This window comes from Coffea arabica, chromosome 9c (genome assembly GCF_036785885.1).
Source record: "Coffea arabica cultivar ET-39 chromosome 9c, Coffea Arabica ET-39 HiFi, whole genome shotgun sequence".
NCBI lineage: Eukaryota > Viridiplantae > Streptophyta > Magnoliopsida > Gentianales > Rubiaceae > Coffea > Coffea arabica.
The window spans coordinates 38,229,620-38,252,410 of record NC_092326.1 but is presented as its reverse complement, the minus strand read 5'-3'; the positions used below and the strand labels follow the sequence as shown (position 1 = coordinate 38,252,410).

The 22,791-nt window shown below is 35.8% G+C and overlaps 4 protein-coding genes and 2 non-coding genes across 9 annotated transcripts; 2 read left to right on the top strand and 4 right to left on the bottom strand.

Moving 5' to 3' along the window:
- The first annotated feature begins 1,463 nt into the window (after window positions 1-1,463).
- On the top strand, window positions 1,464-4,559 carry LOC113708007 (polygalacturonase QRT3-like). Its single transcript, XM_027230433.2, has 3 exons — window positions 1,464-2,046; window positions 2,170-2,403; window positions 3,440-4,559. Exons 1-3 carry the CDS (start codon window positions 1,795-1,797, stop codon window positions 4,448-4,450), a joined length of 1,497 nt encoding a protein of 498 aa, XP_027086234.2. The 5' UTR covers window positions 1,464-1,794; the 3' UTR covers window positions 4,451-4,559.
- Window positions 4,560-7,079: 2,520 nt separating this feature from the next.
- LOC113709152 (U5 spliceosomal RNA) lies at window positions 7,080-7,196 on the bottom strand. The gene has a single exon (XR_003452575.1). It is a non-coding gene; the product is annotated as a U5 spliceosomal RNA (small nuclear RNA).
- A 722-nt stretch (window positions 7,197-7,918) lies between these two features.
- TRNAE-CUC (transfer RNA glutamic acid (anticodon CUC)) lies at window positions 7,919-7,991 on the bottom strand. The gene has a single exon. It is a non-coding gene; the product is annotated as a tRNA-Glu (tRNA).
- A 159-nt stretch (window positions 7,992-8,150) lies between these two features.
- LOC113707830 (ribosome production factor 2 homolog) lies at window positions 8,151-11,823 on the bottom strand. The gene is made up of 7 exons (XM_027230161.2): window positions 11,665-11,823; window positions 11,301-11,378; window positions 10,991-11,194; window positions 9,585-9,830; window positions 9,259-9,501; window positions 9,114-9,179; window positions 8,151-8,596 (listed from the first exon to the last, which is right to left on the bottom strand). Exons 2-7 carry the CDS (start codon window positions 11,367-11,369, stop codon window positions 8,477-8,479), a joined length of 948 nt encoding a protein of 315 aa, XP_027085962.1. The 5' UTR covers window positions 11,370-11,378; window positions 11,665-11,823; the 3' UTR covers window positions 8,151-8,476.
- Window positions 11,824-15,923: 4,100 nt separating this feature from the next.
- On the top strand, window positions 15,924-19,288 carry LOC113708123 (polygalacturonase QRT3-like). Its single transcript, XM_027230591.2, has 3 exons — window positions 15,924-16,136; window positions 16,259-16,489; window positions 18,200-19,288. The coding sequence occupies exons 1-3, from the start codon at window positions 15,939-15,941 to the stop codon at window positions 19,283-19,285; spliced, it is 1,515 nt and encodes a 504-aa protein (XP_027086392.1). The 5' UTR covers window positions 15,924-15,938; the 3' UTR covers window positions 19,286-19,288.
- LOC113707732 (small RNA-binding protein 11, chloroplastic-like) lies at window positions 18,083-22,174 on the bottom strand. 4 transcript variants are annotated; one of them, XR_003452322.2, is made up of 5 exons: window positions 21,816-22,069; window positions 20,705-20,773; window positions 20,497-20,603; window positions 20,237-20,420; window positions 18,083-18,644 (listed from the first exon to the last, which is right to left on the bottom strand). XR_003452322.2 is itself a non-coding variant. In XM_027230034.2 (4 exons), exons 1-4 carry the CDS (start codon window positions 22,012-22,014, stop codon window positions 20,392-20,394), a joined length of 390 nt encoding a protein of 129 aa, XP_027085835.2. In that variant the 5' UTR covers window positions 22,015-22,174; the 3' UTR covers window positions 19,915-20,391. The 4 variants fall into 4 exon arrangements, 2 of the variants coding, with proteins under 2 accessions (XP_027085835.2, XP_027085834.2); XR_003452321.2 differs by having other exon boundaries at window positions 20,152-20,420; window positions 21,816-22,068; XM_027230034.2 differs by lacking the exon at window positions 18,083-18,644 and having other exon boundaries at window positions 19,915-20,406; window positions 21,816-22,174.
- Between the last annotated feature and the right edge of the window lie 617 nt (window positions 22,175-22,791).

The window sequence follows — 22,791 nt, the reverse complement described above, 5'->3', positions numbered from 1 at the left end:
ACACACACCCACAAAATTTAAACAAACACACACCCACCACACACACAATACCCAACAGTCTCGATCGGTGAAATTTTACTCTTTTCACAACTCACATGTCAAGGAGCAATTCACTCCCTGTTTCTGTGTTTAGGTAATGGATATTGCAATTTTAATAGCCATAAAGCTGCATATGTTGAGAGGGTCATAAAGCAACATAATCAAATTTTGAGGGATGTTTAGGTAAACGAGAAGTAGGAATAAGTTTCAAAATTAAATATATTTATACTTTTTGTTGTTTGTAAGAATAAAAGTGTTATAACTTTCAAACTGAATACGCAACGCAACGGTACCATACTATTCTCGAGGATATTAGCACCTTGAGTGGATTGAACGATGTTCTTTCTCTTCGTCCATAGAATAAGGTAACAAAATTGCTCACAAACTGGCACAATTTGCTGTAAAGCTCTTGTGCATGATGTTAGATGGGAGATGAACTTCTTCCTGTGGCTAAACGAACGTGCCTAAGAAGATAGTAGGGCAGTGGCCCTGTTTTGTAATCAAACTTGTAGTATCAAGTGTGATTATTAAGATGTATTTCAGATGTTAAATTTTTAGAAATATAAGATTAATTAGAAAAAATATATAAATGGAAGGGAATTAATTAGAGAAAATATATAAATATAAGAGAAAGTAGTAATTGCTAATGTGTGTGTGTGTATATATATGATAGGTTGAATGAAATGTAGATGTGTTAACAGATGCCTTATTTAGAAAAACCCTTAAGAAAAAAAGAATAAAGCCCTGGTTTATGGTAGGCCATATGATATAGTATGCCCAAAATTGAACTGTTATATGTTATTTTTTTTATCGTAACAATAACAGTTATATAATCTACTCTGTCCGTTGAAAAAATACACCCAAAGATAGCAACCATAATTAAGTGGCAAATTTAGCGGGAGGTCAAGGGCTTCCCAAGACTTGGTTACCAAAATGGTGACTTGGGCTGTTGGCTCCTAGAACTGTTATATGTTATAGCATGCCAAAAATGGCGACTCCAAAATACAAACCAGACGCCTCCTATATGTATGGTAGTCTGAAATTGAACCCCAAAATCTGGGACAAAGCATCCAACCATTGAGCACAGGTTGTCCAACCCCAATCAACACAGTAGGAAAAAGAAACTTAAACATGACGAATTCCTTCTGTTACTTCACAATCAATCAAATAAGTCCCATCAACCAATCAAAAAAGAGTACTTTACATGAATGAATCCAACGAAAAGATAGCAACTTTCTTTTGCCTGATTTGATATACTAATTCCTCTCTCTCTCTCTCTTTTTCATTTTTTTTTTGGAAAAGAATCCCTTTTTCTCTTCGCAGTCTTGGCTAGGAAAAATACCTTTCACACTAATGTCAAACTAGTTAGCTATATTCTATGATGCCTAAAGTAAGAAGTTGGTGACTGCTTACTTTTCTGTCAGGGCACTTGAGTTAACGACGAGAAGAAGAATAAGGAATTCAGAACTTCCTATAGTTTTCCTGGCCATTGGCCCATTGCATGTCCTAACTCCCAATTCAAACAAGTATAAATAGCAAAGCAAGCATCAAAAAGCCAAACCCCCCCCCACCTCCTTTCTTTCCTGTTCCCTCTGCTCTCCTCTGGTGTAATTTGTACGAACCATTTTCTTATAAACTTTCAAATTGGTATTTTCTCTGGCACCCCTTTTTAATTCCCCTGATAAAGTTGAGTTCAGAACCAGCTGCTTTCTTTCATATGATCACAGCTCCGAGAATCGACTTGGGAACAGAGAAATGGAAACTTCAAGAAGAGCCCTGGCCTTGTTTCTCACAATGAGTTTGGCTTGTTTGGTTCTTAGTATCGATCCTCATTTGCATGGAAAAAACACTTTCCCAATAGAAACTCGATTCTTGGAACAAAATTACCTCGATCAAATGCGGCAAATGCAAGGTTTCAAGGCTTCTTTCTTGCAGCGTGATTCATTAATATCTTCTCCTTCACCAGCACCAGCTCCGGCACCATATGTATCAGCTCCAGCCCCTCTAGTGAGTATTATTTCTATTAAAATCTTTGGCATTTTCTTTAAATTGGTTTCTTGATTTTACCTGAACATGGCTTTCTTGATCATAAATTTTGTCGCATTTTTTGAATCTTTCTTACTTTTGTAGGTTACGCCGAGGCCAAATGTATACAATGTTACATCATATGGGGCAGACCCAACAGGGAAAACAGATAGTACAGATGCAATTCTGAGTGCAATATCTGATGCACTTCAAGGTCCAAGTAATGGGTTCTTGATTACTGGGATTGTTAATCTCGGTGGTGCACAGATTAGCCTTGAAGGCGGAAATTACTTGATTAGCCGCCCTCTACAGCTGTTGGCCGGCCGGGGTAATCTCGTGGTATGCAAGTGCTTCTTTTTGTACCTTGTTTAATTCGGTCTTCGTCCTGTTCTTGGTAAATTTTTCTGCCGGCGGAAGTCCAATGCTACCGAACCGATGACTTTGAAAAATCTTAGTATGAAGTAGTAATTCATACATTATAATTCAAGTATTGCAATCCCATTGTGAAGGAAAATTGACATGCCAATGTAAATCACCCTAAATTTGCGGCAAGTTCTTTTTTTTTTTTTTTTTTTTTTCTCTCTCTCTCTCTCTCTCCTTAAATAACACACACACACACACAAACAAAAATTTAGAGTACTGCAGATGAGAAAAAGGTGAAATACTTGGTTGAATTTCAATCGGCTAATGAGAAATGTACAACCAAGCAGGGGAACCCATAGACTTAGTGGTCCACTTAGTACATGAGCATAATTCAAGGTGCTCCATTCTAAAGATTTTTGAAGTATGTTAAAGTAGTAGTACTAATTCAATTATAGTGACATAAAAGATGATTCAAGAGTCAGTCTTGGAATCATTCTTCTTGGATTTTGCAAAATTGTGTTCCTTTGGCACCATCAAAATGGAAAATGAATAGTACTGTAAAGTGAACTTTCTTGCTGTCTTGTTCCCAAGTAACAATTCCAAGTAATAAAATCCCACTATTGCTTCTGTTTAGATATGACCGAGACATACCAGGTGTCTGATTTTTTATTGATGACAACAAAATGAGTAAACAATAGTGGATTCAGGTTTGGCCCCTTTTGTGGATTTTCTTTTTTTATGCAAGAGTAGTTAAGGGCTAGATAGATCAGTTAGATTGGGTAAATGCTTTTACCAAATCAAAGAATCTGCATGCCAGCTTTAAAACCATGAAGTCATTCCATTAACATTGTTCTTTTTAAGATCTTTTAATATTTTCAACAACCCTTGAAAGTTGAATCAATGCATTTGCTGCAACTACTTTCTCAGCCAGTAACTCATATGTCACACGTTTGGACATGTGTCCGTGTTTCCCCTGACTAGGTATTAAATTTGACATCGTTGTTTGAGACAGATACACGGAGGAACATTGAAGGCATCAGATACTTTCCCAGGTGACAGATATTTGATTGAATTATCAGCAACCAACAAAAATGGTGCATTCAACCATGAATTTGTAACTCTGAGAGATCTATTGCTGGACTCTAGCTTCCGGGGTGGAGGCATTCAAGTTGTGAACTCACTTAGGACAAGCATTGACAATTGCTACATAACACATTTCACCACATATGGTATTTTAGTACAAGATGGTCATGAAACCTATATCAGGAATTGCTATCTTGGGCAACGCATAACTGCTGGTGGTGATCCTAAGGAAAGAGATTTCTCAGGCACAGGAATTGGCCTGATGGGAAATGACAATGCTGTCACAGATGTGGTAATCTTTTCTGCTGCAACTGGAATTATGATTTCAGGCCAAGCCAACACAATCTCTGGGGTACATTGCTATAATAAGGCCACCGGCTTTGGTGGCACCGGAATTTACCTAAAATTGCCAGGTTTAACACAAATCAGGATCGTGCATTCTTACTTTGATTTCACAGGGATTGTAGCAGAGGACCCTGTTCAACTGGATGTCGTGAATTGCTTCTTTCTTGGTGATGCGTTCGTTCTCCTGAAATCGATAAAAGGATTAGTAAAAGGAGTGAACATTGTGGACAACATGTTTGCTGGCTCCGGTAAGGGGATTGACATTGTTCAATTGGATCAAAAGAATGGCCCTTTTAAGCAAATTCATCATGTTGTTGTCGACCGGAATAATGTGGAGGGGATGAACCTTAAGGCAACAGTAGCAAGAAGGGCTGTGCAAGGAAGTGGCACTTCTTGGACTGTGGATTTCAACCCAATTCTTCTGTTTCCTGATTTTGTCAACTATGTACAGTATACCTTGAGCACAAGTGGCAGAGCCTTCCCTAACCATGCTCTCAGAAATGTATCTAACAACAATGTTTTGATTGAATCGGATGTCCCAGTACAAGCCACTGTTTTTGTCTTGGTGGATCAAGGGCAAACACATACAAGCTAATTTGCCTTGGTTTTTTTTTTTTTTTCAGAAGATTCCTCAGCTCTTGCATGAAGAATTGTGAGTAGGGTTGAGGAAATTAAGCATTAATTAATCTATTACAAGTGAAATAGATTGAGCTTTTTACCATATAATTGTGTCATTTCTTCAACTAGCCTAATGTGTATCATTTCTTCATCCGAGAACGGAAAACTGCAACTTTTGTTGCTGTTACCCTGCATATTATCCTTCGTTCTTGAATCCTGATCTCTAAATTTACCCCTTCTGAAAAACAAGAGCACATTCTTGTTCTTGACTTGATTTTTCAAAAGCTCCAAAGGGTCTTGGAATTTTGAGCAAGTATCTGACTATGAGAGTCCATACATGAAACAAGACGGTAAACATTTATATTCCTAAAGAATCAGCAACGTTGGAAACATATTTTAAAGGGTGAATTATATTGACCTCTTCTGAATTATATTGCTTTAACTTGGAGGACTTGTGAGGATCATGCAATTAGGCTGACCCCTTCATCAATGTTCACATTGAAAACCCTTTACCAAATTACTAGTAATTACGTATGTATGTATGTATATGTTGCTCATACGTTGAGTGGACTTTATTATTATTTTTCTTTTTAATGTTGAGCGTGCTTTAATCACTAATTAGTTGCACAAAGCTAACTAGGATTGATTAAAGAAAATTGGATTAGTTAGGAAGCAAAGGCCAAAATATGGAAATGATACACGATAGCTACTTTTGAAGGACAACCTAACCCTAAAATACCTTGAAATGATAGAGAGCTTTCTGTCCTTTAACGTACTAGGTGATGACGTTCATATATATCTTTATTCTACATGTAACATAAGATTCCAGATGAAAAAAATACCTTCCCTAGGTAAAAGATCCAATCAGTATTTAGAAGGTTCTCATGAAGATTATCAGATTCCATTTTTCAGATATTGATATGGTTGACATGCCAAGACTTCTTTTTTTTTTTTTTTTTTTGTGGTTAGGGTTGACATGCCAAGACTATGGAAAATGAAAGCTTAACTACTTCAACAATTTATGTTGAATGCAGTTAACAATTTTAAGTCATCATCCATTAAACTAAGATGCGTTGGACCTCTAGAATCACATCATAATAATGTTTCTTGAGTCAAAATGAAGAAAAAATTGCAACTATGATTATTTATTTGACAGTGATGACTAAAGGGTGAGGGGCCTATGAAACCCAAGGGAAAATTTTGGTTCAACCAAAAGTAGAAGCTAAGCAATCCCAAGTCAGAAAGCTCCTACCAAAATTTCAGCACTAAATTCTCAACCGAAAGAAATACTAAATACAACAAAACTTACAAAATAATGCTCAGCATGACAGTAGAACACTAGAAGTCTAGAACTACCCCTGACACTACCACATAGTACATATATGATATAACCTCACCTTCCCCAAAACCAGAAAAACCTTGGGACCCCCAAAATGTTAGCCTTCCAAGGCTCAGCCATGTGTAGACCACTTTTGCTTAACAGTAAAGGGTTGGAAAAATTAAAGAGAGGAAATGTGTTTCCCCAGTAAAACTCCTGTCTAAATTTATAAGTAGCATCTTTCAAGCATGAATGGTGGGGTGGTGGCCACCACCTAGTTTGGTGGGGTGGGAGGCAGGGTTCAAATCTTGGGAGAAACCTTGCCTTTCATCAAAATGTCACATTTAAGTGGTTTGCTTCAAAAAATCCAGGCGAGTGTGTTGTGCACCTGTTTGGTCCGGTGGTGGTTCAGTCCCCTCCGAGTTATCCCTGAACCTCCTTAGGTCTGCCCCTCCCCCTTAGTGTAGAATAGATTAGGTTATACAACTGTTGTCGTCTCCGAAAAAAAAAAAAAAAGCATGAATGGTTTTTTCTTTTCCCCTTTCCTTTTTTAAGTTAATCTAATGCAGGAGTAGATCAGCTTTCCTAAAATCAACATGTTATAGTTCTCATTTTTTTTTCCAAATGGATGTGACTTTACAAGACAACTAAGTTAATACAACAACCTCCTCCGGCAATCTTCAATTGGTAGCAAATGGCCAATTGTGCTTGTACGAAATTCTACTTTTTTTCTTTTATACTACTTTCTTTCTTTTTCCATTTTTTTTTCTTTTTGCCTTTTTGTCTCGTCACTATTTCCTTTCTCTTTCCTTCTCATGCCCTTTTGTATGCCTATAATAATAGTTTAACTTCTACTTATAATTTTATTCTAGTTGTAATTTATTTATTTCTTTATTTTTACTGTTTGTAATTTGTGAAAAATTATACGGCATGAGAAAACCTATGTGCGTGTCACAATGAAATGCATATATAATCTAGCAACTAATTATTTGCACATAAAAACCAACTAAAGCTTATAATTACACATAAAAACCCTAAGCTATATATATTATTATGATCCTATTGCTTTTGAGTAGTTTTATGCTCCGATTAATTTAGATTTAGCTAACGCATACATGTCATTATATTGGAGACCTTTTGAGTACTACCACAATTAACACATACAATAGGACAGAAACAAAAAAAAATACATATAATTGATTATTTTTAACTATTGAAAATAAGAAAAAGATACAACCAAAAAAGTTTCAAATTTATTTGTTATAATATTTAAACTTAAAACTGTAGGGGCCTTTTTAGCAAAAGCACCCTCCAAAAATAGGCGTATGCTGCTTATTGTGGCGAGCACACGGTATTCTTTAGTAAAAGGCGAAAGAATAGTTCGCTCTGTGCTCACCACGCAGCTCCGTGAGGGATTCGTCACCGGCCTGCGTCCCTTTTATAGGCCTCCCAGCTCCTCTCACCTTCATCAAATTGGCGATGTGGGACTTCTTATAAGCCCGAGGCAACTTCCAACCAACTCAGCAACTGATGGAGGCATCCATCAACGTCGGAGTACCTCCCCTTTTTTTTTTTTTTTTCATCAAAATCTTCTAACCTTTTTCTCAAACATATGTATCTATCACAAAACTATATGCTTTTCATGAGGTTAGAAAGCACCAAAAGTTTGAAGAAATTTCTCTAAACAAAACTATTGCATCTTGCTGCTGCTGCTGCTCTAGTTTTCACTTGCTGAACGTGTCTTTAATTCAAGAAATTATGGGGCATTGACTACTTCATTGGGTTGATTTACACCAATATAAGCCTTAGCATCAGTTTTTTCTTTTTCCTTGAAGCATTCAGAGAAGTCTTAACCCTGTTTTGGGGTGAACATAAATTCTTAACCCTGTTTTGGGGTGAACATAAATTCTTGTTTTTTTTTTTTTGTCGGTTTGGGAGGGGGGGGGGGGGAGAACAATGTTTATACATGTTCAGGGATAAGTACAACATTTGGCTCACCAAAAAAACAAAAACAAATGAATAAAAGCACCACCGAGAATGATAAAAAAAAGTAAGATGAAATGGTTCTGGGACACAAGAATATATGGTTCACTGATCCACTAAGGCAAAAAAGGTTAACAAAAAAGGTTCCGTTGCCGGGACTTGAACCCGGGTCTCTCGGGTGAGAGCCGAGTATCCTAACCACCTAGACTACAACGGAGGTTGTATTCATGCTTGAGTATTATCATTGATATTGTCAAATTTTTGAAAGGATTCGCAGGGCTAGTACCGCATCAGTGCAGGCCACGATGTATTCTGAATTCTGAGTAACATGAAAAATCAGAAATTAGGCCCCAAAACTCAATTATCCAACGGGGCGTTATCACTCAATTAATTTAGATCACATTTCAATCAGGATTTGTAATAATGCAACATAAAGTACAGAATACAAAATGAACAAAGAGAGGTACATTTTATCTTTGTTCCCAAAAAAAAAAAAAAGAAAGAGTATTCCGGCAGCAAAAGTATAAAAATCATGCTGTTGCCCAATCATCAGCAGAGTTTTTTGTTGGGCTACACTACATTTTCTTTTTAAGCTTTGCAAGGTCCTCCACTCCAGCCATCCTGACTTTCTCCAGCTTAAGCAGGAACTTGTCCAAAATCGAGTGAGGAGCTCTCCTTCCTGTGAGCACAATCAGTAAAACCTCAATCACTATCCTCCTTATGTTTCTTTTCTGCAGGTTCATGAGCCTTGTTATTCATCTTAGCTTCCCTGCGCTCCCTTTTCACTCCCTTTGCTGTATTTGGCAGAGGAACACTACCAACCTACAAAAAGAATTGATGGCGTGAATATGAGGTTATGCAAAGCATAGCAGAAAAACATGGCAACGTGGCTAAGTCATGTCCTGATATAAAGACAGGAAAAAGGCTGTAAGAATTATTTAGGCGCAGCAGCTGCAATATCCATTTTGGCATAGAAAAATCACGCATGGTATAAAATCATAGCGTGCAGGTAGCTAATCCAGTAAGACAAGCTCATGCACTTATCCGCTCGGCTATAGCTCTTTTCAGTATGATAACTTTGAGGTTCCTCACTTGCATTATGCTTCTTATTTAAACTTATTTTAACCTGGAAAAGGTTGATTCTGAGAAGCAATCCATGAAATGCTTCTCAAAACTGCTTTCATCATTATAGAACTTTCAGGGAAAGCATGCTCTCAATTTTCATAATGGATTTTCGTTAATCACCCTTTCTACCTGCTTCGGACAAGCAGAATTAACTGAGAACAGATCTAATATCTCAGAGAGTGATAAAAAGACCGAAAAGACAGTTGTCCCTTACCTTTTGATCTGGTATGTATATCTTCCCAACTTTACCCTCTATCACATCACCCTTAACATTCTTCTCCTGAAATTGACCCACAGATTTAAGGATTAAGGAATGAATGTAAAAGAAATCCAGCAAAAGGCAGATATACGATTCAAACCTTCTTCTTTGTTGACTCAGGAGCAGTTTTCATAGCTTGTTTCTTCACTCCTTCATCCGGTAGACGATGTCGCCGGACTACAAAATCCATGGAAGGTCCAACCTCAACCAACTCTATCCTTGGGACTGTGGTTCCAGACTTTTTCAGCCGAATTGCACATTGCGTGAAAAACACCTTAGTTGGAGACACGGCTGTGCACAAATAAACACGATCTATGCCAGCAAGATTCAAATTTTTCACAACCTACAGCAATAAGCTGCATGCTCAGTGTACTACCCTTGAAATTTGATTGTCAAGGTAAATAGAAATAGAGTAAAATGACAGACCTCTCCCCGGAAAAGATCAAGTAAAACTTCTTTCAGATGCTTCAACTCTTCAACACTTTCAAATCCTTCTCCAATGAATGCAAACAATGGTTTTGATCCAATATGGGGAGCCAATTTCTTATCATAAGAGAATGACTCCGTGCTTTTAAAATTTTCAACCCCAACCTCTACAAGATCATAGAGGTGGTGATCATAAGTTCTTCCAAGAACAAGATTGTTAGGCCGCTTCTTTGAATGAGTCCCAAGCTGCAAAACAATCCACAAATGAACTCTCAATAGATGTTAACTGCAAATTTGAGAAAAGTTTAGTACGGATATTACAATCCTTTTTTCCCATGCTATTGCCTTATAAAATTGAAAGCAGCAATCTGAAGTGAAAATAAATCGATTGAAAGAAGCAGAATATCATCTGTTGATCATTCCCAAAGTCAGAGAAGGATAAAGTGGGTGGAAGGTGAAGCAAACAAGACTTCTTCCCCTTCACATTGAAGAGGCAGTGATGTTCACTAATATAAAATTTACACAAATCCAATCCCAGCCCATCCAACCAGTAGAAGACATGATAAACCAAAAGCAATTATGGTTCAAGCTGCTACTGTATACAGACAAGAGGCTAATTTTGAAGCAGGGACACAGTGAAGCATTTGTAGTTTATCAGATCAAACTTGGAAAGATCCATAGGTGGACTCTAACCAAGACAACAGAAGCTGTCCTTCCAAACCAATGACCAGTACATGCATGAAAGAACCATGGGAAAGTGGCAAATTATACTTGCAGATGCATATAGAATTCATAATCTACAATCAACCATGAATCAGAATATCTGGACACTGAAACAGGAAAAGGATCCAACAAACTCTTGACATTTCATCTTTCTTCTTAATGTCTTTTAAGTAAAAAAGAGAACTTACGACTGCATCCATGGCAGATGCAAGATATCTCAATCCATTCACAAGAAGCTAGAAGTTTTTCTTTGGTGAGTGAAAACTCAACTCAAGTTTAGAGACAAGATCGGGGTAGAAAAATCATTCAATAAATCCAGCAAGAAGTTTAGAGTTCCTAAGATTAAAAATGGATCCAAGTCATAAAAATTCTCAAAATGTTATCATGCAGGTCCATATTAACAGCAAAATCCCAGTTTCTCTTATCAGTCATGGCCTTCAATTTGGTACATGAAGGTTATGGTGCACAAGTAACAGAAATTTGTGATACAGGCCATGCCATCAGAATACAGATCAGTCAAAGGAGCATCTTGCACAAATCGAGAAATGACCTAAAGAACAAATGCACAACCAAGGAAGGCCAACATGCTACCAGACACAAATTCTTTATTTTGCACATAAACGAGATATTACAACGAACTTGAAAAAAAATAGTTTACTGTAATGATAATTATGCTAACTCACCACAAAGAGACTGCAATCAGTTTTGAGTGAGAAGAACTCCAAAGAAGTTTCGCCACCACTCTCAAATGGCCTGACATTATCATTCTTCTTCGTATATTTAATAGCATTATCCCTCTTAAGATGATAAATTTCAGCCAATACAGCATTCAGCACATTGCTCGTTTTTGTACCATGAAGGATCAAAGTTTTCTTCCCCGTCTCAATCTGCCAAACACCAGCCAAAAAAAAAAACCATATTTCTCTATGCCAAAATATCAAACTTTCCACCTCCACTATAGCTAATTAGCTAATAGAGAAAGAGTGAACTTACAAGCTTTGGCGCACGCTTATCTAGCTCCCTTTTGATTCTTTTCTTTGTGGGGGTTTTTATTCGCATCATGATTTCTAGCTGCAAAATGCACTAAAAGCAATTAGAATCAAAAGCACATTTTGCTCTGAAACAAAAAAGATCCCATTTTTATACCATATTTTTCCTTTTTTTAGGTCATCCAATCAACATATGTTTATGAACCCATCTTAATTTTTCTTCGAAATTACTGAAAAATAAAATAAAAAGCAAGTTGGTTAAATCCATAACCTAATTGTTCTATCACTGCATAACTTCCACATACAGAAACTAGAAAAGTATATATGCAAAAGAGCAAGAATCAGGAATTGGGATTACAAAACTTAACTGGGTGGAAGCTGAATTCCTGATTTAGGCTGTTTTAGACTCGTTTTGTTGGGTTCTCCTTCAGCGCCGCTCTTCCTCAGGGTTGTTTTCAGACGCCAGAAGGAAGATGAAGGGAGGAGTAAAGGAAGGAAGAGTTTGAGTGCTTAAACCCTTGTTGACGTATAAACCTTTGCTCTATTTTTGAGAAATTTCACTATAAACCCCCAAATATAATGTTTAAACTAAATATGACCCTTCCTTGAGTCTTTATTTATTATCGAGGAGCTCCTTCGGATGATGTCTTAGCTTGTGTCCGAGTTATTACAAGTATTCTATTTTAGAGATGTAATCGAATCGAGTTGAGCTTGAATATGGAATGCAAGAAGGATGCTCGAGTTCGAGCTCGAATTAGAGTTAGTAGTATTATTGGAAGTCGAATTCAAGCTCGATGATTGCTCACAAAATTCGAGCTTGACTCGCATTGAATCAAGTCAATGCGAGCCTTATTGAGTTCGCGTCAGAGAATTTCATTTTCTTGACAATTTTTGAATGAAAATACATTATTGCCCTTTAAAAATTTTCATGCGACTTGAAACATTTCGTAAATTCAACTATTTTTTGGACATAAGGATAATTTCCTAATAATAATATATTAAAGAATTAAAGTTATAAAACTCAATAAGGCTCGACAAGCCTTCGAGTATTGTATTTGGATACTCAAACTCGATCAACTCGAGTCCGAGTTAAGTTTTTGATCGAACTATTCGTTGGTAGGTTGGTTCGATTACAGCCCTACTTGAGCCCAAGAAATTTAATGGATTGGTTAACTTGAAATTTTAAAAGTGAAAAAATTTTAAATTCTTTTTAACTTAGGCGACTAAACATAAGAATACTCTTGAATTTTTCCCTCTATTGATTATTCGTAATATATTGTTTGGTAATTCGTTTAATTTAAAATTTTAAAATGCTTTTAGATTCTAACAATATGAAATAGCCCCTTAGCAATTGAATCATGCGTTTGAATCGGGGGGCTGATATTGTTAGAAATATATAGTGGCCCTAGCAATAGAAAATTCAAAGGCTTGGAACCAATTATTCTACTGTGTAACCTTCCTACAACTCATTACTCCCGTTGTTGACTGTTGAGCAATGAACTGATCACACTAATTGGGATTTGAGAGAGTGGATGTTGATCTTTAGTCATGAAGATTATACAGATAGCAAGAATAACATTCCCAATGAAAGAGAGATCTGTGAACCATCATGCATCCCTTGGCTCTAAAAACATTTGGATAACAAATGGATTGCAGAAGATAAATATACCTAAATTGCAACTCTGAAAAAATCTCAGTAAAATAAAAAAAAAAAAATCTGGACCATAATCACATTGTGATACAAGTAAAAAATGGATGGCAGTCTTCTACACAAGTTTACATGATGAAATAGCTAGTGAAGGAGAGAAACCTATGGACCACACCGCACTAAGGAGCGTAATACTATATAAGAGAGTGCACGCATGTGACTACTATAGGCTAAGTACATAGTTGTCTTTGTTATCACGAGAGGAAACTTTCCATGCATATAATGAATTAATGTAGGACAAAGGGGTAATTCACAAACACAGAAAACGAATCCGTGCAAATCAAGGACATGAGAAAGGTAAAAAATGAATGTGGGAGAAAGCTGCACTTCACCGAGAGAGAAAGTAGACCCTTGAACTGTCGAAGGATTTCAACAGCAGCTAGCATTTGTATAGGAAATTTGGGAGTTCACAAGGGAAAAGGGTTTTGGCTGCAAATTCTATTTGCATCATCATGCACATGGATACCCTTGTATGGTAATTGGTATTGAACTTTCTTGCTTTCTAGTAATATAAGATAAGTGTCCGTTGTGGTCTAACTACACAATTTATTGGGTAATTTGCTGCATGAATTTATTTTATAAGGTTGGCTAAGTGAAATTTGGACTCGAATAGTTATTAGTCCAAAAATACAGAAATAGGGCATCACAAGTTGAGTTTGTCCAATTCAAATCATTATAATAACTAGTACAAACTCGTATAACTTAAGTGTAAACTTGAATTTATTAATTCCTACGATTAAATTAGTGTATAATTTATGATTATACCAAAATTATATGAATTTATATCAAATATAGTAAGAATTACATGAACTCTATCCTACTTTAGGACATTTGTATGATCTACTTCATTCCATTTTAAAGGGAAGGAGAATCTAACCGATGGGAAACACCATCGACGGAAGTCATTGAAGCGGCTAATGAGAAATAAAGTTTGAATTCTTGACCTTTCACCCACCACCACCAAGACTGCATCCAAGACTTAAAAGAGTCTTGGATAAAGTCTTAAAGTCTCAACACACCAAATGACTGTTGGCTCCTGTGCAAACTCGAGTAACGCATGTACAAACCGAAATACTACATGTAACTATTTAAAGGGCCTACCATGCACCTCAAAATGTCTGAGCTACTAAATTTTGAAATTTTGATTGCCAGTGCGATTTTAGCTGCTAATTTCCTCCAACCATTCAAGGACACTGGTTTCTTGACGTCGAATTTTCAGTTCTTGAAACAATGCATTTTTCACCTTCTAGGAAACAATTTTCAGTATCCGCATCATTGCTTTTCCTTTGCCCTTGAATCATGCTATTACCTTGGGGCATCACGAGGGTGCTTAGCCCTTGTCTTTTTGTACCTCGTGTTACACTTAGACTGGACCATTGATCATACCCCCAACAGAAACATGTATCAATGTTTCATCACTTGCATATCACCAAATACCACGAGATCTTATACTGCTAGCAACAATTTTTTCCATGTCTAAACACATCTCACTTTTTTTCATGATTATGTTAACATAAAACAGCTTAAATGGATTTGCAATCGAGCTAATTGGAGGTGCAAATAGATCCACTTAGAATGTGAGTTTCAAGATTTCGTTGTATTCCGTTTAACTTTTTTTCTTCTAAATGCATCCAAAGAAAAAAAAAATTCCTTCTACTTACCATGTCATTTATAAGATAGATATGCAAGACAAATTATTGCAGAAGTACCACTATATGTTGTTATGCAGATTGAACTTTTTGATACATATCTGAAGTGCATTAAGTGATGTAACCCGGTTAACCTATGACATTAATTCCACTTCTTAGCTATAGTTTGTGTGGATTTCAAAATTTCCACATTTAAATAAGGGATAATTTCAAAAACCTCCCTTGAGGGTTTTGACAATTTCACTGCCCTCCTCCGAGATTTTAAAAATTTCACTTACTTCCCCTGTCAGTTATTTGGAGCCCAATGCTCACATCACTAATGGTTAAATGATTCTATTACCCTTATAACTTAGGATAATTAAACATATCTTTGAAGGAAAAGAATTAAAAGTTTGCTAACTACATTAACCATAATTTGGATTGTAAAAAGTTAATTAATTTGCCATCTAAAAATAGAGCTAATATTAGGTTCATCCTTTTTAATTTTTGTATACTTGACAAATAAAAGAAATCAGATGTAATGCAGTTGATAAATTAAAGGATCTAGACATGAGAAATAATTAAGCTGTTTACAAACTAAATTAACCATAATTTGAAATGTAAAAAAGAAAATCTAATTCGGCATCTAAAAATGGATACAATACTAGGGATCCTTATTCCAATTTATGTACTTGATAAATAAAAGGAATCAAATATAAAGAGATTTCAGTTGGGCTAATTTTTCTTATAATTGAGGAGATAGCAAGAATCTTAAGGTGTGGAAAAAAATTATTTTGTTAAATTTTGAAAGTTGTTATTTTTTGTTATGAATGATGGAAATTTTTTATTGACCATGTATCGTAATAGCCTCAGAAGTAAATTAACAAGTTAGATCAAATATTCAATCTAACTAGTATAATAGTTAAGGGGCACTTCAGGCATAAATAAATCTTCTCACACCTGAAATTATTTTTTTTGTTGTTTCTTTTTTGAATTGGGATAAATTGTGACAAGAAAATTGGTTTCAAGGGAGGTAAGTAATAATTTTAGAACATCAAGGGAGGGCAGTGAAACTGTCATAAACCTTAGGAAAGATTTCTGAAATTATCCCTTTAAATAACACAAACCTATACATACTTGGACACTTTCACCAGAACCTTTCTGTCCAACCTATACATATACACATGTTAAAGCGGAATGAGAAAGAGAGAGTGAGGTACAGAACAATCAATTACTTTCTCTCTTTCCTTTAGCTTGTTGCCTTCATAGCTTTACATAGTAACCTTTCATTTTTGTTAAGAGAACTATGAAGCGCTTCTACTCCTCTGCAAGTGCAAGGTTGCTAATAACAATAGTATTTTTCTTGCCGTTAAAAGAGGCAGACTGTTCTCTTAGACAGTTAAAGATGTACGAATTCCAAGAAAAGATTCAAGAGAAAACCATATTCAGTAGCATTGCTGCAACAGCTGCACCATCACCAGCTCATTCCATAGATCCCAAAAAGGTGATGACCGCAGAACTTCTCTATTTTCCCATCATTTTCTTCTCTTTCTTTTGATTTTCAAATCATTGACACGTTCTTTTTTCTGGGGTTTTTCTTTACATATGCATGGATTGTTGATTTAGAGCGATGGAAGAGTCTTCTATCCCATTGGATATGGTGCTGACCCCAGTGGTGTAGCAGATAGCAGTGATGCCATACTTGAAGCCATTGGTTATGCATTTGGAATACAGAATAAAGGGTTTCAACTGTTACCTGGAATAAAGGATTTGGGAGGTGTTGTGATTGATTTGCAAGGTGGTAATTACCTAATCAGCAGGCCTTTGCGTTTTCCATCTGGTTTTGGCAATATCTTGGTATGTTTCATTCTCTTGCAAGCCTCTAGTCTCTAGTCTCTGCCTTTATTTATTAAGGAAAAGCCAAAAGATTCTTTCATTTTTACATCATTCCACCAAATATGAGATTAGAAAGACATAACATAAACTCATTTCTGTAGGCATAATTTGACAAACCATGCATGTATAATTTACTAGGAATACAAACTCATTTTCAAACTTGCAACAATATCCCATAAATTACACACCATTAGAAAAGTTGCAAGTGAAATTCAACACTTGTAGCCCTTTATTCTAGATTCACACCATTAACGTGTTTCGATAAAATTGAGGTTGCATTTGATAAAATCGAAATTTGAAAACTGAAATCTGAAGTCTGAATCCATCAAATCATTGAATTGCTAAGTACTAAATTTAATACATTTGAGTGTATATCTTATTAAGCAATAAGTGAATAACTTATCACTTATTTTTTAGAGCAAATTTTGTCTAAAAAATTCAGTGATACTTAATTATTTCAGATGTTCAATTGTTAATTATCAAAAGCATCTAAACATATTAAGATCTGAATTTATTAAGTTTACGTGCCTGGGTCTTTTTCAACCCGCACATGAGTTTTCACTGAAACCTGTTTCGATCCCCAGTGACTGTCTAAGCAGTTACAAATTCTTCCAGCTATATTTTTACTGCCACTTGTACTGCTTACAGCAGAATTCTTCTGTGGTTGTGACCATCTCTAAGACCTCCCAACGTGTATTTGCTGGGTGCAGTTGGGCTTCAAATCCAATCTTTAAGACGTCCCATGTCCCAATCCAATTGGGGACGTTAAAGACACTTTCATGTAAAATTCACTAATCTGGTTACGCGACAATTCTTTTGATTTTACATGTGAACTAAGTTAGTAAAATTTATTTGGTAGTGTCTCGTTTGGACTTCGACGACCGAGGACTTGAAGCCCTACGGTTGGGAGTTTTTTAATGTTGTAAAGAGAGGAAAACTCTTAATTTTAGAGCGGCTTTTAGGAGTCCGCACGTAAATGGGGCTATTTAATTAAGGTTCTTTTGCATGGGAATGCAGGAATTGGAAGGTTCCAAAATGGAGTACTACTTTTCTAGTCAATTCATTGATGGCTCTTTAATTTCAATCTTTCGCCAAATGAATTAGTTTACTGCCGACAACTGACCGACCATTTGTACTAATCAAGGCAATTGGAATCTGTCTAGCTTTAGCAACTTTCTTCTTTTTTTTTTTTTACAGTGGGATATTCAAGTCAAAATTCAGAAAGTTCTTCCCATTCAACTATGGATTTATTTAAGCAGCTCAATATGATTTTTTTTAATAAAAAAAGATGAAATCTTCAAGTAAATTGACTAACAGGAATGGTTAATTATCGTGTAATTTTATGGAATGTTATTGTTATGGATATAAGACCATTATAATTACCCTTTGTTTGTGCTTACTTTAAATTGATAGACTTGCCTCATTGTATTTGAAAAATCTTCAATACAATTTTTGTTAATTTGTTTGAATACTTATGTATTTTGAGTTTCAAAAAGGATCATGAATGAATAAAGAAGTTTTAATCTGTACAAATAGTCAAAAACAAGCTTGTAATTCGTGACTGAAATATGAAGAAGACTTTGACTAGAGGGTTTCAAAATGCTTGATACAGGATTGGGATTGTTCATTCTAAGTTCCTGACTTTCGACCAGCTCTTTTCTTGCCCAGTAGGTTCAAGGAGGCACTTTAAGAGCATCCAACACATTTCCAGGACATAGGCATCTGATTGAGCTATGGTCCCCAAACTCAAGAAAACTTGAAAAAGAAAGTACTACCATTCATCATCTTCATGGCCTTTCAGACAGGGAAGACCAAAACAGTGGCATCTACTATGAAGATGTTACTTTCAGGGACATACTGTTTGACTCAAGCTACCAAGGTGGAGGACTTTTTGTAATTGATGCTGCAAGAATCCGCATTAACAACTGCTACTTCATCCATTTCACAACCCAAGGAGTTCTAGTCGAGCGAGGCCATGAGACTTTCATCTCAGGCTGTTTTCTAGGGCAGCATGAAACAGTTGGTGGTGATAGTGGTGAGAGAGGTTTTTCAGGCACTGCCATTGAGCTTTCAAGTACAGATAATGCTGTCACTGATGTAGTCATCTTCTCAGCAGCTGTTGGAATCACAGTGAGTGGTCAGGCTAATATCATTATCGGTGTGCATTGCTATAACAAGGCTACATACTTTGGTGGAATTGGAATTTTGGTGCGAGCAGCTCAGACAAGGGTGGAGAGTTGCTACCTAGATTACAACAGTATAGTGATTCAAGACCCTGCTCTAGTGCAGGTATCAAATGGCTACTTCATAGGGGATGGAAACATTGTATTGAAATCAATAAATGGTAAAGCTTCAGGGCTAAATATCATTAACAATATATTTGCTGGGGATCCTAGAAATATGGTTCCAATAGTGAAGTTAGATGGTGAATTCACGGACATAGCTCAAGTGGTGATTGAGAACAACATTGTTACTGGAATGACCTTGAAGTCAACTGTCGGAAAATTGACAGTAGCCGGAAATGGAACGCAGTGGATAGCTGATTTTTCATCTGTTTTGGTGTTTCCGAACAAAATAAATCATGTTCAGTACTCAATTTACACTGAAGGGGTGGTTGCTGGATTTCCAGCTCATAAAATGACCAATGTATCAAATAATCTTGTTGTAATTGGGAGTGAAAAAGCTTTTAGAGGTGTTATTTCAGTTATAGTTGACCAGTATAACATGGATGGCGAGAGAAATTTATGTAATACATAGAGATTTTACTGTTCAATCTATTGGTTAAGCAGTTTGGAGATGGAGAAAACCTCCTCAAATTGGTAAAGCTGATGGATTTTTTTTTTTTTTTAACCCAATTGTTGACATTGTACTCGTATGTATAGCATATGCAACTTAAGACATTTCTAGGAGCACGATGGTTTAAGAGATTTGTAAATGAAAATTCTTCCTCGGGCAAAACTTATCATACCCTTTTCTTCTATATCCTCATCACCCATTGTTAGATCAGAGAATTTTGTTACTCTAAAGCAATTAAGAGTTCACTTCCACAAGTAGTTCCAATAATGAATTTGGAAGTTCCTTGCACTCACACTGGACTTTAAAAGTGTGCAACATACTTAGCTTCCCAGATGAAAATAAACTGATGGTGTTAAAAAGGAAAAACTAGTGCAATTTAAACTAACTACTGCCAAAAGCTACAGTAGTCTGGATAGAAATTTTGTCCATAATTTGTTCACAAGCTTTCATACCACTGCTGAAATCACTTTGTATATGGTAGTATAGAAGATTGTACTATACATGGTTTTGCACAAAAGGGTACAAATAATCTATGTAACAGAGATCAAACCCAATCAAAAGCATTAGCCTAGGACTTAAAAAAGTTGGGAAGCACAAAATAAAATACTCTTCACTATGCTCAGGTAATACTAATTGTATCAAATCTTTATCACCACAAGTTCATATTAGCTGTACAAGTGTCCTTTTTACCCAAGTATACTATCATGGGTGTTGTTTATAAAAATTTAGAATACTATAAAGTGAAACAATGAGAAAATCATGCCTCGGCAATAATGTCTGTACCATTTTAATAAATGCCTATTATAACTTGTTGTGTAGTAACTTGCCTCTCAGAAAAATCAAGTGCAACAGATTGGGAAGAGAGAAGCCGAAAAATGTGTAGAATCAGAACCAGCAGAAAATTCCACTTGCCTAGTCAAGTCCATGCTTAAGAAGTCTCAAAGGTTTCCTAATTGCTGCATTTTGCTCATTCATCGTCTTCATCTTCAGCAGGCATATGCTGCTCCTCAGGGGGTCCTGACGTTCTTGGATATCCGCCAAACTCATTTGACCTTGGTTTTGCAAGATCAATAAAAATCACCCTGCCATCAAAATACTGAAGAAGTAAAAGGAGATGAGCCCTCTAGGCAGACTATTTCCTGCAGAAGGGGAAAAAAAGGTGCAGGGATCACCTTGTGATCCATGTTATCCACAGCAAGCAAAGCATCTTCCTGGGAAGTATATTGGATAAATGCAAGTCCTTTTGACCTATTTGCCTTTTCATCCTTGACAAGCTTAACTACCAAAGCATGGAATGAAAATAAACAAATTGAAGAAGGGCTTTCCATAACATATATTACAGAGGGAAAATGTAAAATACTTGAACCATATGAAATATACCTTCAGCTATCTTGCCATACTTGGAGAATTCCTTCAGCAAACTACTTTCACTAGCAGTATATGGTAAGTCTGCAAAAAGTCAAAGATTGAGCAAAACTTTAACAACGGTTGACATGGAAATTAGTCACTCATAAATTAAGATAATGCTCCATAAGAACAACATTCAAATTAAATTGGTAATTGAAATAAATTTCAGATCAATTTTTAAAGTCTATTAATTGCTTAAAATTTCAAAATAAGGACTGCTACCAAACTGATATTTTGAGAAGGATGCCACAGAACAGTTCTACTGCTTCCACTGTCTTGGAAATAAATAAAAAAACAGGCTGCTTGATGCCATCACTTCATGTTTACATATGGGGCATCCAAATGTCAGTCACTGAAGGAAAACTCATGGAAAAAAGATCTAAATTCCCAATAATTTTCCACAGAGAATCCAACGCTCATCCTCAGAGTTCATTTTTCTTGCATTCCCAATCTTCAATCAACCCAAACATTAAATTTCACTGATGAACATAAAACATAATCTTCCATCTTCCAGACACACCAACTCTAGCTAATAACCATTGTACTGCACTCATTCCTCCAAGATTCAACTCTTATTAGCCTCATCAGATATACAAATCCTAGATTCTGCAATCCATACAACTTCAGAAGCATACTAAATAAACATTTAGTTCATCCAAACAGAGCGCAGAATTATTCTACTACGGATTTTTATCAAACACCTTACAACCAACTCAAAATCATTATTCACTTCCCTTCTTATAATCCCTTTAAACCAGTCCTCGTTCTTTTCCACTTAAAACCCACCAAAACCCTTCCCCAACCCCCACCCCACCACCAAAAAGAATAATTGTATCCTTCATTAATCAGAAACTGCTAAACACGGATGGCAAGAAAAACCCTGATGCCACACTAATAGAGCTTACAAAAAGCACAGAAATTTCATATATTTGCACAAGATCAATTGGAAACAACAAATTCGAAGAAAACCCACGTGGATAGTACAATCAAACATATACTAACTAAAATAACTTTGTTACAATTACATAATCCAGTAAAAAAATGAATGAATTTTTGCTTAAATCGATAAAAATGGATGACTTACTTCTAATCATGATCTTGCTTGCAAGAGGATACTTGAGCAGACAAGCATGAATATTTCTTGATGAGTTAAGCTGCTTCAAATTTGCTCGACATGACAATTGAAAGATGGGCAATTTTGTCGACGGAGCCCAAGAAGGAGGTAAGAAAATGCTCTTAGCCATTTTTCTGATTGTTGCTGATACAGAGAAAGCAGCACTCATTGGAGTGAAGTTTATTCTGCAGTAAGCCTTTTCTCTCTTATATGCCTTGTCAGATTCTGCCAAAAATAAATAGGTAGACGAAAGGGATAATTACAGAAACCTCCCTTGAGGTTTCTAATAATTTCAATAGCCTCCCCTAAATTTTAGAAAATTACACAAACCTCCCCTGAGATGAAGGTTTTGATAACAAAGTTAATCCAATAAAAAAAGTAACATTAAAAAAGTACTTAAGGAGAAAGATGAAACTTTTATTCCATAAATACCTCTTATGCATGTATTAGTAAAAAAATAAAAATAATTAAAAGTTAGAAATAATTAATACACACATTTAAGCACTCAAAAAGTTCACATTTAATAAATTAGGTAATACAAGTAAGCAAACAAAACAACATTAATGATTACAAAATTTAGTAAAACAAACTAGTTATCTTTTTTAACTTGATGTTTGCTATGATTCTTGTGATTTTGAATAGAAAAATTTTCAAAATTTGTCTTTCTTTCTCCCCTATTTTCATGAAATTACATTTTATCAGTGTCTCCTTTATTTCCATAAAATTACTTTATAATTGTCACAATTTTAAGAGTTTCAAGGAAAATTGAAAGAAGGGAAAAGAAATGCAAAATTCAAAAATTTTTCTCCGTGTACACTAATTTCAATGGACGTGTTGTTTTGTAGGTGTACACATCATGTCAGAAGTGTAACAACAGTCGGCATTACATGTTGTTAGTGAGACTGTTATACTTTTTACGTGATGTGGTATGCACTCACTTAACGTC